General features: G+C 36.7%; 1 protein-coding gene across 7 annotated transcripts in view; it reads left to right on the top strand.

Moving 5' to 3' along the window:
- TMEM267 (transmembrane protein 267) overlaps positions 1-15,269 on the top strand; it is a 94,309-nt gene that overhangs the window by 31,321 nt on the left and 47,719 nt on the right. For 3 of the 7 annotated variants that reach the window (XM_065546236.2, XM_005556838.5, XM_015451345.4), the window contains exons 2-3: positions 1,385-1,770; positions 9,106-11,038. In XM_065546236.2, coding sequence (XP_065402308.1) covers positions 1,459-1,770; positions 9,106-9,441 — 648 coding nt within the window. In that variant the 5' untranslated portion in view covers positions 1,385-1,458 and the 3' untranslated portion in view covers positions 9,442-11,038. Of the gene's footprint in view, positions 1-1,384; positions 1,771-9,105; positions 11,039-15,269 lie in introns of those variants that run through there. The other 4 variants (XM_065546237.2, XM_045393684.3, XM_045393683.3 and 1 more) reach the window with 4 other exon arrangements.

Below are 15,269 nucleotides of genomic sequence, written 5' to 3'. Positions count from 1 at the left end.
GGGTCTCTGTATTGCCCAGGCTGGCATACAGTAGCACGATTACAGCCCACTGCAGCCTCAACCTCCAGGGCTTAAGCGATCCTCCCACCTCAGCCTCTCAAGTAGCTGGGACTACAGCCATGTGCCACCACGCCTGGCTAATTTTTTATTATTTGTAGAAACAGTGTCTCCCTATGTTGCCCAGGTTGGTCTCGAGCTCCTGGCCTCAAGAGATCCTCCTACCTCAGCCTCCTAAAGTGTTGGGATTACAGGTGTAAGCCACTGTGCCCAGCCTACTGTAGCTTTATAATAAAACTTAAAATAAGATGGTATTGGTAGTCCTCCAACTTAGTTTCTGTTTTTCAAACTTGTTTGATTCTTCTAGGTCCTCTGCAGTTTTAGAATATATATAATGAGCTATGCATAGTTTTTATTGCAGAACAGAAGTTGATTCATTATGAATAAATCAGTTATTCTTTAGTCTCAGGATTAAAACAAAACAATGTAAAAGAAAAAACTTCATGTGTCACACTTTAGGTAGACAGATATTTTCTAGCTAGGTAAATAATGTCAATATTCTGTGCCACGTGAGAACTCAGCATAGAATTATGATTGCATTTTTATATGAGTTAAGGTTATTTGGTTCAAGGCAACAGAAATGAAATGGGGATTTATTGGGAAAATGCTGGGGTAGCTCATCAAAGTGGAGGGTGAGCTGCAAGATCCAGGGTAGCTCTGAGAACCTTTAGACATTCAACGTAAGTACTCACTGTCTTCATGATTCTATTAGTCTTTCTCCTTTGTGTCTCTCTGGGATTTTATTTTCCTAGGCTATTTCATGTAGTGGAGTCCATGGTCTCCAAGAAGAGGAACTTTCTCTACCAGCTCCACTAAGAAAAATTTTGGAAAGGAATCTGATTAGCTCAGCCTGGGCCACTTTCATTACTAAATTAGTCATCATTATTAGGGAAATGGAAAACTCTAATTGGTGAGCTCTGGAGTTTAATGTGAGAAAGTTTTCCCAAAGGAAGGGATTGCTGTTGTCAGAAGTACGGAAAGTAGTTGTTGAGTACACAAACCCAGTGGATATTCACTACCATGTACTACACACAGCTGAGAGAAAGAACTATTTGATGACTTAAAGCAATAAATTGCAGTTGGTGGGCTTTCTGAAATTCTCCTTGATATATACCATGTACCCTGTTTTTCCTAAAAAAAAAAAAAAAAAAACAACAACTAATCTATTCTCCTTAGGCTATGCGGCATATTATATATAACATGTAAAAGTTGCCGGTATTTACATCTTGGTCTTATATGTGAGAAATTATTGCTGATACTGTTTTGTTTAAATATTATATGGCAGTCCATAATCTTCATTCATATTTTTCTCTGCTTTCTCCTTTAGGGTGCTGGAAATGTAAACAAGAATAGACTGTTCATTCCTGATGGCTTTTAGTCTATACTAACATATTGTTTGTCATGGCATCCGAGACTGAAAAGACCCATGCTTTACTGCAGACTTGTAGCACTGAATCTCTTATTTCCAGCCTTGGTCTGGGGGTATTTTGCCTTGTAGCTGACAGACTTCTTCAGTTTTCTACAATTCAGCAAAATGACTGGCTTCGTGCTGTCTCAGATAATTCCGTACATTGTATAATTGGCATGTGGTCATGGGCAGTAGTCATTGGAATCAAGAAGAAGACTGACTTCGGAGAAATCATTTTAGCTGGATTTTTAGCCTCTGTTATTGACGTAGACCACTTTTTTCTAGCTGGATCCATGTCTTTAAAGGTAAAAAGCATAGGCTTAATTTTTCTGGTCTTTAATTTCCTTAGCACTATTTTGCTAATCTTTACAGCATCATTTAGAACTAGAGAGGATTTGTCTTAACATAGGAAACACATTCATTTAACCTTTTTGATCACTTAGTACTTCCCTAAAGATGCACACAAATACGTTGCTAATCAAATTATTTGCCATCACAAACTGCTATGGATTCACATAGAGCAAAGACCCATGAACTGTATGTACCTAAAGAGTTCAGGGCTGGCTTACAGAGGATGTGTTTAGCCAGGTCTTGAAGAAAGTATTAGCAAACCGGCTTAAATTAACAGGGGTCATTCTCAAGGCTGTCCTAGTTCTTTTTGTATCAGTGTACTTTCTTCAGGAGCACACTTAATATTTCCCCCTTATTCTTTATGTTTTACAGTTAGTATGCAGCTTCTAAGTACTCCATAAAAGTTGAATAGCTTTAAGATGATTCCCAGTCCTGAGGAATGACTTGAACAGATTAATTCCCCCAGTCCCTTTTGGGGCCAAAGGCGTGTATTTCAATTGGACTGGCTAGAACACAGTCCCTTGTGGAGAAATTGAGGAATTTCATTGAGGCATTCAGAAGTTTAGTTATATAGCTCACAAATGAACTAAACTTAAAATGTTGGTTCAGATAATATTTTCTAAATGTCAGAAGATTTGCCTACATTTTATGTGTTTATGATCTATAAACATTTCAGGAAAGAAATCTAAATTCATAGAGCAAGGACTTTCTGTTTCATTCACCCCTAGCCTAGAACAATGCCTGGCTTACCTAGTAGATATTCAGGAAATATGAGAAAAGTGAATGAGAAATATCACTTTTTCCTATTATATGTTGGGTACGAGGTATTTCTCAGAAATTGTTTCACTTATTTAGAAATTTAATCAGTAAAGAATCAGTAATTGCTAATTAAAGACAAACTTTTGTGCTATAGGTAGAGTTAACATATCATTTTGTTTAATATTGAAATAAGAAGACTTGAGTTTGAATCCTGGTTTTTTGGTGTTAGCAGAGTACTTTCCTTTTTTTTAGTTTTATTTTAAATTTTTATGGATTTAGGGCCACAAGCACAGTTGTATAACATGTATGTATTGCATAGTGGCAAAGTCTGAGCTTTTAGTGTACCCATCACTCTAATGCTATACAAATAGTATTTTATCTCTCACCTCTTCTCACCCTCCCACCTCTTGGAGTCTTAAGTGTCTATTATTCCACTCTGTATGTCCATGTGTACCCGTTGTTTAGCTCTCGCTTACAAGTGAGAACATGTGGTTTTTTAACTTACTATTTCTGCATCATTTCACTAAGGATAATGTCCTCCAGTTCCATCCATGTTGCTGTAAAAGACATGATTTCATTATTTTGTATGGCCAAGTAGTATTCCCTCCAATGTCTATTATTCTACTCTGTATGTCCATGTGTACCCGTTGTTTAGCTCTCGCTTACAAGTGAGAACACGTGGTTTTTTACTTGCTGTTTCTGCGTCATTTCACTAAGGATAATGGCCTCCAGTTCCATCCATAAAATCAGACACGATTTTATGATTTTTGTATGGGCAAGTAGTGTTCCATGGTGTGATTATATATCACATTTTAATCCAGTCATCCACTGATGAACACTTAGGTTAATTCCATGACTTTGCTATTGTATATAGTGCTGTGATAATCATACAAGTGCATACATTTTTTATATAATGATTTCTTTTTTTTTTTTTTTTTTTTTGAGATAGGGTCTTGCTGTGATGCCCAGGCTGGAGTGCAGTGGTGTGATCACGGCTCACTGCAGCATCAACCTCTTGGGCTCAGGCGATTCTCCCACCTCAGCCTCCTGAGTATCTGGGGCCATAGTTCACATGCCACCGTGCCAGGCTAATTTTTAAAAAATTATTTGTAGAGGCAGGGCCTCCCTATGTTGCCCAGTCTGGTCTCAAACTCTTGGGCTCAAGTGATCCTCCTGCCTCAACCTCCCAAAGTGCTGGGATTACAGGCATGAGCCAGTGTGCCTGGCAATGATTTATTTTATATAATAACTTATTTTCCTTTTGGAAGATATTCAGTAGTGGGATTGCTGGATCAAAAGGTAGTTCTACTTTTAGTTCTTTGAGAAATCTCATACTGTTTTCAGTAATTTATATTCCCACCAACAATGTATAAGTGTTCCCTTTTCTCTGCATCCTTGCCAACATCTGTTGGTTTTTGACTTTTTGTTAATAGCCATTCTGATGGTATGTGATGGCATCTCATTGTGGTTTTAATTTGCATTTCTCTGATTATTAGTGATATGGAACGTTTTTTCATGTTTGTTGGCTGCTTATTTGTCTTCTTTTGAAAAATGTCTGTTCATGTCCTTTGCCCACTTTTTGATGGGGTTGTTTTTTCTTGTTGAGTTGTTTGAGTTCCTTGTAGATTCTGGATATGAACCCTTTGGCAAAAGAACCCTATTTTCTCCCATCCTGTAGGTTGTCTGTTTACTCTGTTGATTATTTCCTTTGCTGTACAGAAGCTCTTCAGTTTAATTAAGTTCCCTTTTCTTCTTTAAGTTTTAACTTCTTCATCTGTAATATTATATTCATCTGTATTATAACATTACTTACCTTGTGGGGTTGTTGTGAGGCTTAAGTAAGCATGATAAGTGACCTGGCCTGGTAAATATTAACAGTAAATGGTCCAGGCGCGGTGGCTTACGCCTGTAATCCCAGCACTTTGGGAGGCTGAGGCGGGCGGATCACGAGGTCAAGAGATCAAGACCATCCTGGCCAACAAGGTGAAATCCTGTCTCTACTAAAAATACAAAAAAAATTAGCCAGGCGTAGTGGCAAGTGCCTGTAATCCCAGCTACTTGGGAGGTTGAGGCCAGAGAATTGCTTGAACCTGGGAGGCGTAGGTTGCAATTTGCTGAGATCATGCCATTGCACTCCAGCCTGGGCAAAAAGAGCGAAACTCTGTCTCCAAAAAAAAAAAAAAAAAAGAAAAAAACAATAAATGTTAGAGATTGGGATAAGTTATGAAGCATTATAAAATATGTGATTCATAAATGTATTCATCTAGAATTTATTCTTTTATAATTTTTAAAAGCATTTGGGCTGCATAGCATATTTATCCTTTAATTCACTTAGAAGCACTATTGTTAAGAATATGAGCTATAGAGTTAGACAGAACCAGGATCAAATCCCAGCTATGTCACTCATTAACTGCACAATATGGGGGAAGTGACTAGCCTCACTACCTCAGTCTCCTCTGCTGTAAAATGCTACCTACCATATAGAGTTGTTATAAGGATCAAATGAGATAGTGCACATAAAGTACAACATAGTGCTAGTATTAATCATTATTTTTGAATTAAGTATTAAAATATTTTACATTCACCATAAGGTGGTATGTGATTATCAGTAATAAATGTCAAACCTGAATAAGTATTCATGGCAGTGATCTATTTTTACTTCTGTGATTCCATAATTCCATTTTCTTTCATTATTCATCATTTTTCTATTAATAAAAAAATCAAAGGCCAGGCACAGTGGCTCATGCCTATAACCCCAACACTGGGAGGCTAAGATGGGAGGATCGCTTGAGGTCAGCAGTTGAAGAGCAGCTTGGGCAACAGAGTAAGACTCCATCTCTACAAAAAATAAAAAAAACTAGCCAGGCATGGTGGTGTAGGCCTATAGTTCCACCTAATCAGGAGGCTGAGGCAAGAGGAGCACTTGAGCCCAGGAGTTTGAGATTACAGTGAGCTAAGATTGTGCCACTATACGCCAGCCTGGGCTTTGAGACAGCACAGGTCTCTGTCTAAAAAAAAAAAAAAGCTACATTGATATTTTAGAAATCAGCAAACAACAAGAATTTCCAGTTTCTTTTTTAGCAGCTATTAATATAAATAGATGTTAATTCACAAATAAGAATGTAAAGAATCAGTATGGCTGTGAATATATCCAGAACATAACTCAACATCAGGTTATTGCTTTCTTGCAAGTAGTGATTACCATAGGCTCCTTAATCCCATCCTATTGAAAATGTTGTACTTCCTATTAAAAGTGTCGCCAGTCTTTCCAATCAGTTCTATGATTTATATTTTACTAATATGGATTATAAACTAAACCTTTATTACTATAGTACATAAAAGTGCTTTTGTTGGGGGGAGAAATCTGATGCCAGTGTAATACTATTGCCTTTGCAAGTTATTTTACCTTTTGCGTGGAGGCCTTAAAAACTGTTCTTTTATCATTATTACAGTAACAGCTCTACTAAATTGTCTTGAAGCTTATCGAGTCAGTTTTTTAAGATGGGCTCTTGTAATAGATTCGCATTTTTATTTTTAGTTTTCTTAGATCATAGCTTTAAATACTGGTTCCATTCTATTCCTTTGTTTTTCTTTAGGGACTTCAATTATACATATGTTGTTTCTTTTTGCCTGTATTCTATTTCAGCCATTTTCTACCTGACTGTTTTTACTCTTTTCCTCATACTATTTTTATTTTCTTGGTTAGTTTCCTGCATTTTTTTTCTTTTCTTTTCTTTCTTGAGACAGAGTCTTGCTCTGTTGCCCAGTTTGGAGTGCAGTGGTGCAATCTCAGCTCACTGCAACCTCTGCCTCCTATGTTCAAGGGATTCTCATGCCTCAGCCTCCTGAGTAGCTGGGATATGGTGGCATGCATCACCATACCCAGCTAATTTTTGTATTAATTATTTCAATGCACCTTATTAAACTTTCATTTGACCTATTCTCCCTTGGACACATTACAATATAGTCATTTATTAGATTGTTTTTGTTTTTTTCCATACTGAGTTTAATCAATTATTATCTTTTTTAAAATCTTTTTTTTTTCCATTTTTGAACTTCTGATTCAAGATTTTTTTTTATGTCCCCATATGGTTGTTTGAGATTTAATTTAGTTTGGAGTCTTGTGATACAATTTTCTTATGTTTTGTGTAGTTTTTAAAAAAATTTTTTTTTTTGTATTTGTTACTAGGAACAGGGTTCAAGAGATTTTTTTATGTGGGGGGGGGGTTGTTTTTTAGACGGAGTTTCATTCTTGTTGCCCAGGCTGGAGTGCAATGGTGTGATCTCAGCTCATTGCAACCTCCCCCTCCCAGGTTCAAGCAATTCTCCTACCTCAGCCTCCCGATTAGCTGAGATTACAGGCATATGCCACCAAGCCCAGCTAATTTTGTATTTTTAGTAGAGACAGGGTTTCTCCATGTTGGTCAGGCTGGTCTCGAACTCCTGACCTCAGGTGATCAGCTTGCCTCAGCCTCCCAAAGTGCTTGGATTACAGGCGTGAGCCTGATATTTTTATTCTGTTTTCTATTTTCCTCCTATACTAGCTTTTTACAGATTTGTTCTCTTTTATCACTTTATTTCATGATATTACATGATTATTTATTCTAACATATTCTTGGTTAAGGCAGTGTTGGCAAAAGGACCGATGATGAACTTAACATATTGTGGATATAGAATTTAAAAACAAAGGTGAAGACAAAAGTAGAATAATAATACAGAAATGGTACATGTTCTGATGAAGTAGAAGTAAAACAAAATGTGGAGGAGGAGGCAAGGAAAGAGGAGTGTAAAATAGACTCTTTGATGTTCAGACCATAGGTGAGAGGTAAAGAATACTAGTTTGAGGAGAGGGTCTATAGAATTCCTTGTTCAAGGGTGGTCTGATTTGACAGTGGGACAAGGTACGGTTCTTTAATGAGTAACTTTTTTTCATGTGGTGGGAACACTGTCTGATTTTTGTTTGTTTGTTTTTTGGACAGAAAACTACATTTCTTCCTTTTACTACTTCTTTTCCTTTTCACCATCTAGTCTCCAAAGGGTGTCTCTCCCTTTCTTACCATCATCTCCCCCAGAATCAATACCTTTCAGAGTCTTGAAGGTCCACTTTTAAGTCCTTTCCCTGCAGTTAGTGCTCTGACCTACTAGGACACTCTTCAGTATTTTCACACTTAAACTGAACTTCCTAGTGATAATTTTAGATCAACAGTATTTTCACACTTAAACTGAACTTCCTAGTGATAATTTTAGATCAATCTTAGGTTTCCCCTCTTCCCTCTTCAATATAGTTTTTCCTGACTTGGATGGAAGTGTTTGAGAGAGAACCCACTGATCTGGTGTTTATTTTAATACTCATGGGTAATTTCAAATATGGGCATTCTCTGGCTTCTATTTATGCTGAGGGTTTAAGATTTTATGTAGTTTTATTTGTCCTTCATGTTTTAAAATATTTTTAGAGGATATGTGCAGAGATTCAGATTTAGACAATCATCACTATTCTCAGCTTTATTTTTGTTTAGGGATTGTCTTGCTGCAAATTAGTCTTTAAAGCAGGTGGGAACAAAACCCTACTCATGAATCATTCAGGGATTAAGCCTGAAATTTTTATTGGTTCAGATATTGAGTATATTTTTTGGTAGTGGTTTAGAAATTTACTGAAGTTTGCCGGACGTCATGGCTCACATCTGTAATCCCAGCACTTTGGGAGGCCAAGGTGGGTGGATCACCTGAGTTCAGGAGTTCGAGACCAGCCTGGCCAACATGGTAAAACCCCATCTCTACTAAAAATACAAAAATTAGCCGGGCATGGTGGCAGGTGCCTATGATCCCAGCTACTCAGGAGGCTGAGGCTAAAGAATTTTAACCCAAGAGGCAGAAATTGCAGTGAGCCAAGACTGCGCCACTGCACTCCAGCCTGGGCAACTGAGGAAGACTCCATCTAAAAAAAAAAAAGAAAGAAATTTACTGAAGTTTATTTAACTCAATTTTAGAATATGTATTTAAAATAATATAGTTTTTCTAAATATTGTAAATAAATTCCAAAAGTGTTTATCGCTAATATAAAATGGATATAACAAAAATATTTCCCTCTTTTGCCTTCATTAACTAATATTTTATTTGGTTGTGAGATATCTTTTCAGTGCTCTTAAAGACCGTGGATAATTATATAAAACTTCAAATTACACAAACCATACACTTAGGATATAAATTATATTCATATTGTGAATTTTCTAAGCAAATAATGGGACACTTAAAAAATTAATCACCATATTCCTGAGAACTTGATTTTATTTTTAATGTAAAGGATATCCTGCTCACACTTTTATAGTCTTTATATATATATATATATATATATATGTTTGTGTGTGTGTGTATATATATAATTTTGGTATATGTATTCTGAAGTGGCATAGAACATGTTTCTTTTGCATGTCCAATAGACTCTGGAAAATATTTTAAAATATTAAGAAGCATGTATAAAATTTTGTTTTGCTAGAAGGGAAATGATACTCACTATTACTTTGCTCCCTCAGGCTGCTTTGACTCTTCCGCGAAGACCTTTCCTTCACTGTTCTACTGTGATACCTGTTGTGGTTCTGACCCTGAAATTTACTATGCACCTTTTCAAGCTCAAAGACTCATGGTGCTTTCTTCCTTGGATGTTATTTATATCCTGGACTTCACACCATATCCGCGATGGGATTCGTCATGGTTTGTGGATATGCCCATTTGGAAAAACTTCTCCTTTGCCATTCTGGCTTTATGTAATAATCACATCATCTTTACCTCACATCTGTTCATTCATTATGTATTTAACAGGAACCAGACAAATGATGTCTTCAAAACATGGAGTTCGTATTGATGTCTGAGGTAACCACACAGCAGTCTTAGAGAAGCAAATGACTCAGATGATGATAATTAAGAGTAGCCAACATTAAAGTTAATTTTTAAAAACACAGGTGTTTATATTATTTAATTATTATAATTCTGGAATCCTCTTTCTCAGGAAGCATGTACAACTTTTTAAAAAATTATACTTGTTATTATTCTACTTCTCTCTTCTATGACAACTCTAGTGCAATATTGGAGTTTCATTTATTCCACAATATGTTTTTATTGTTTTTTTCTGTTTGTCTGGTTTTACTAGTAGTTCTGTTAGATTAACATCCTGTTCATTTTCTGGAAATATACCTGGAATTTAGTCCATTTCCTAGTGAAAAACAGTTCAAATTTAGGGTAACTAATTTGTAAAGAGTTAACATTATATTTGGATCCACATTTTCTTGAGATATTGAAATAGTGAAATCGCCAAATAAATGATATCATTTAACTATACAAATGTATAGTTAATGCTAACATGCATTTATTTTCATATATGTTGATCCTGACTGAAATTTAATTTGCACAATGCTTTATGAGTTATGATTGCTGGCAAAATCTTCAGAGCACTTGTGACACATCATTATAATATCTGGTAGCTAACATTAGATCTAGCTTATTATTTCAGAAATTAATTTAGGAAATTATTAAAACATGTTGACTATAGTAACAGTTTACTGAATTAGTATTTTTTTAGTATCTCTAGCCTAAAATCTCATGTGTTGTGTTTTAACTGTTTTGAAAAACATAGGTAAATTTAATATTTGTTAATAAATAACATTAACAAAATACTGATATTTGGATCATAACCATAACATTTGAATTCATACAAAAAATAATGACCAGTAATGTCATTTCAAATGTAAATTCCTGAATGTACCACTAAAATTGTTTTAGTTGCTATCAGTTTGTTTATATACTATTCTAAAATATTTTACTAGTTAAATAATTTTTTAATCTTCCTGATACTGAAAGACAGCGTATATTTTTTTCAAAATAAAGTTTTAGGAAATTTGCTTTTTCCTTTTTCTTTCAGGTTGATCTTCTATTAAAATGATTCCTGTTTATTAGAGAAGGAAAATTTAGTTACTATACATCTTATATTTGCACAGTTTATTAAAGTTAGTGCCCTAAAGTTACCTGCTTTTCTTTGTGGCATATGAGGCATCTGCTGTCTTCAGATTTTCTTACAGTTTTGTGATTTATAGTGCTAATGATTGGTGTGCCTTATTCTCTGAGGGAGGATGGAGGGTTCATAAAGCAATGCCTTATCCACAGCAGATTTTCTTGTATATTAAGTTAAACAGAATTCTGTATAAATTATTATGAAGGTTCAAGTTCTTTAGGGGAGTTTTTTTTTCTTGTTGTTAACAATTTGGTTGCAATCTATTATATTTTGCAATTGACTAGATATTACAGTCTACTTATTTTTCAAGAGTAATTATTATATAAGTTTGGTTGGTATAATGGTAAATATTATATAGTGGGGGTAAATTTGATTAGAGTTTTTTTTTAAGCATCTGACTTTAGAAATCCGTGGAAATAAAGTCTGTATCTTGTGTAACAATTCCAGACTAAATTGCAAAACCTTGTCTACTTTTTCTTTCTTTATATTAAACAAATAAATATTATTAAAAATATAGGGCCTTATTTAAGAATGCTACATGGTGACAGGACGCAGTGGCTCACGCCTGTAATCCCAACACTTTGGGAGGCCAAGGCCAACGCTTTGGGAGGCTGAGGCAGGCAGATCACTTGAGGTCAGGAGTTCGAGACCAACCTGGCCAACATGGTGAAACCCCGTCCCTTCTAAAAATACAGAAATTAACTGGGCGTGCTGGGTGTGCACCTGTAGTTTCAGCTACTCGGGAGGCTGAGGCAGAGAATGGCTTGAACGTGGGAGGCAGAGGTTGCAGTGAACTGAGATGGTGCCACTGCACTGCAGCCTGGGTGACAGAGGGAGACTGTCTTAAAAAATAAAAATAAAATAAATAAGAATGCTACATAGGCATTTTTTGGGTTGTCCTAACTTTCCTTTAGTAGAATGGGAATGCACTTTTGAACATAACTCCTTGCTTAAACAATACTGCACATTTTATGTGTGGGTTCATCTTGGTTCCTACCTCTACCATCAGAAATCTTCCTTGTCCTCTAAATCAGCAGTCCCCAGCCTTTTGGCACCAGAGCCTGGAGGGACTAGTTTGGTGGAAGACAATTTTTCCACAGATGGTAGGGGAGGGGTGGGGGTGCGGATGGTTTTGGGATGAAACAGTTCCATTTCAGATCATCAGGCATTAGATTCTCATAAGGAGCTTTCAACCTAGATCCCTCACATGCGCAGTTCACAATAGGATTCCTGCTCCTATGGGTCTCTGATGCTGCAGCTGATCTAACAGGAGATGTAGCTCCGGTGATAATGCTTGCTCACCCACCACTCACTTCCTGCTCTGTGGCCCAGTTTCTAACAGGCTATGGACCAGTACCTGTCCACAGCCCAGGAGTAGGGGACTCCTGCTCCAAATGGACCCCAAAATTTGTGATTGCAATGTCTGGAAAACCAGCAACCACCTCCCCATGCCTGCACTTTCTTTTTGCTTCTAGTGAAAGAATTTGTGTCAATACAACATTGTGTTTGAAAGATAGATTGTACTTTATTTGCACGTGTGCATTTTTCTCCATCTTCTAGAATAACTTCCTTCACCTAGTGTTTGTCTCTTTGCTGTTTTACTGATCCAGCCTCCCAGTCTACCATTCTCTTATCTTGAGTTGTGTTATTCATGCTGGCTTCTGGACAACTTCTACCACTGAACTATGTTCTACTCATCCCCCAAGCCCAGCTTTCTTTCATGGTAGGCTTAAGAATCCCTGTTGTGGAGAATGCAATAAAGATACTCCTCAACAAGAGCAACTCCAAGACACATAATTGCCAGATTCACCAAAGTTGAAATGAAGGAAAAAATGTTAAGGGCAGCCAGAGAGAAAGTTCAGGTTACCCACAAAGGGAAACCCATCAGACTAACAGCAGATCTCTCAGCAGAAACTCTCCAAGGCAGAAGAGAGTGGGGGCCAATATTCAACATTCTTAAAGAATTTTCAACCCAGAATTTCATATTCAGCCAAATTAAGCTTCATAAGTGGAGGAGAAATAAAATCCTTTACAGACAAACACATGCTGAGAGATTCTATCACCACCAGGCCTGCCTTACAAGAGCTCCTGAAGGAAGCATTAAATATGGAAAGGAACAACCGGTACCAGCCACTGCAAAAACATGGCAAATTGTAAAGACCCTCTATGCTAGGAAGATACTGCATCAACTAACGAGCAAAATAACCAGCTAATATCATAATGTCAGGATCAAATTCATACATAACAATATTAACCTTAAATGCAAATGGGCTAAATGTTCCAATTAAAAGACACAGACTGGCAAATTGAATAAAGAGTCAAGACCCATCAGTTTCCTGTATTCAAGAGACCCATCTCACAGGCAGAGACACACATAGGCTCAAAATAAAGGGATGGAGGAAGATCTACCAAGCAAATGGGAAACGAAAAAAAGCAGGGGTTGCAATCTTAGTCTCTGATAAAACAGACTTTAAACCAACAAAGATCAAAAGAAACAAAGAAGGCCATTACATAATACTAAAGGAATCAATTCAAGAAGAAGAGCTAACTATCCTAAATATATACGCACCCAATATAGGAGCACCCAGATTCATAAAGCAAGTCCTTAGAGACTTACAAAGAGACTTAGATTCCCAAACAATAGTAATGGGAAATTTTAACACCCCACTGTCAACATCAGACAGAGCAACAAGACAGAAAGTTAACAAGGATGTCCAGGAATTGAACTCAGCTCTGCACCAAGCAGACCTAATAGACATCTACAGAACTCTCCACCGCAAATCAACAGAATATACGTTTTTCTCAGCAACACATCACACTTATTCCAAAACTGACCACATGGTTGGAAATAAAGCACTCCTCAGCAAATGTAAAAGAACACAAATTACAATGAACTCTCTCTCAGACCACAGTGCAATCAAACTAGAACTCAGGATTAAGAAACTCACTCAAAACCACTCAACTGCATGGAAACTGAACAACCTGCTCCTGAATGACTACTGGGTACATAATAAAATGAAAGCAGAAATAAAAATGTTGTTTGAAACCAGTGAGAACAAATACACAACATACCAGAATCTCTGGGACACATTTAAAGCAGTGTGTAGAGGGAAATTTGTAGCACTAAATGCCCACAAGAGAAAGCAGGAAAGATCTAAAATTGACACCCTAACATCACAATTAAAAGAACTAGAGAAGCAAGAGCAAACACATTCAAAAGCTAGTAGAAGGCAAGAAATAACTAAGATCAGAGCAGAACTGAAGGAGATAGAGACACAACAAACCCTTCAAAAAATAAATGAATCCAGGAGCTGGTTTTTTGAAAAGATCAACAAAATTGATAGACTGCTAGCAAGACTAATAAAGAAGAAAAGAGAGAAGAATCAAATAGACACAATAAAAAATGATGAAGGGGATATTACCACCAACCCCACAGAAATACAAACTACCATCAGAATACTATAAACACCTCTATGAAAATAAACTAGAAAATCTAGAAGAAATGGCTAAATTCCTGGACACATACACCCTCCCAAGACTAAACCAGGAAGAAGTTGAATCCCTGAATAGACCAATAACAGGCTCTGAAATTGAGGCAATAATTAATAGCCTACCAAACAAAAAAGTCCAGGACCAGACGGATTCATAGCTGAATTCTACCAGAGGTACAAAGAGGAGCTGGTACCATTCCTTCTGAAACTATTCCAATCAATAGAAACAGAGGGAATCCTCCCTAATCCATTCTGTGAGGCCAGTATCATCCTGATACCAAAGCCTGGCAGAGACACAACAAAAAAAAGAGAATTTTAGACCAATATCCCTGATGAACATCGATGCAAAAATCCTCAATAAAATACGGGCAAACCAAATCGAGCAGCACATCAAAAAGCTTATCTTCCATGATCAAGTTGGCTTCATTCCTGGGATGCAAGGCTAGTTCAACATACGCAAATCAATAAACATAATCCATCATATAAACAGAACCAAAGACAAAAACCACATGATTATCTCAATAGATGCAGAAAAGGCCTTTGACAAAATTCAAAAGCCTTTCATGCTAAAATCTCTCAATAAACTAGGCATTGATGGAACGTATCTCAAAACAGTAAGAGCTATTTATGACAAACCCACAGCCAATATCATAAAGAATGGGCAAAAACTGGAAGCATTCCCTTTGAAAACGGGCACAAGACAGGGATGCCCTCTCTCACCGCTCCTATTCAACATAGTTCTGGCCAGGGCAATCAGGCAAGAGAAAGAAATAAAGGGTATTCAGTTAGGAAAAAAAGAAGTCAAATTGTCCCTGTTTGCAGATGACATGATTATATATTTAGAAAACCCCATCATCGCAGCCCAAAATCTCCTTAAGCTGATGCAACTTCAGCAAAGTCTCAGGATACAAAATCAATGTGCAAAAATCACAAGCATTCCTATACACCAATAACCAACAAACAGAAAGCAAAATTATGAGTGAGCTCCCATTCACAATTACTACAAAGAGAACAAAATACCTAGGAATCCAACTAACAAGGGATGTGAAGAACCTCTTCAAGGAGAACTACAAACCACTGCTCAATGAAATAAAAGAGGACACAAACAAACGGAAGAACATTCCATGCTCATGGATAGGAAGACTCAATATCGTGAAAATGTCCATACTGCCCAAGGTAATTTATAGATTCAGTGCCATCC

This window comes from Macaca fascicularis, chromosome 6 (genome assembly GCF_037993035.2).
Source record: "Macaca fascicularis isolate 582-1 chromosome 6, T2T-MFA8v1.1".
Classification (NCBI taxonomy): domain Eukaryota; kingdom Metazoa; phylum Chordata; class Mammalia; order Primates; family Cercopithecidae; genus Macaca; species Macaca fascicularis.
This window is presented reverse-complemented; position numbering and strand designations above follow the sequence as displayed.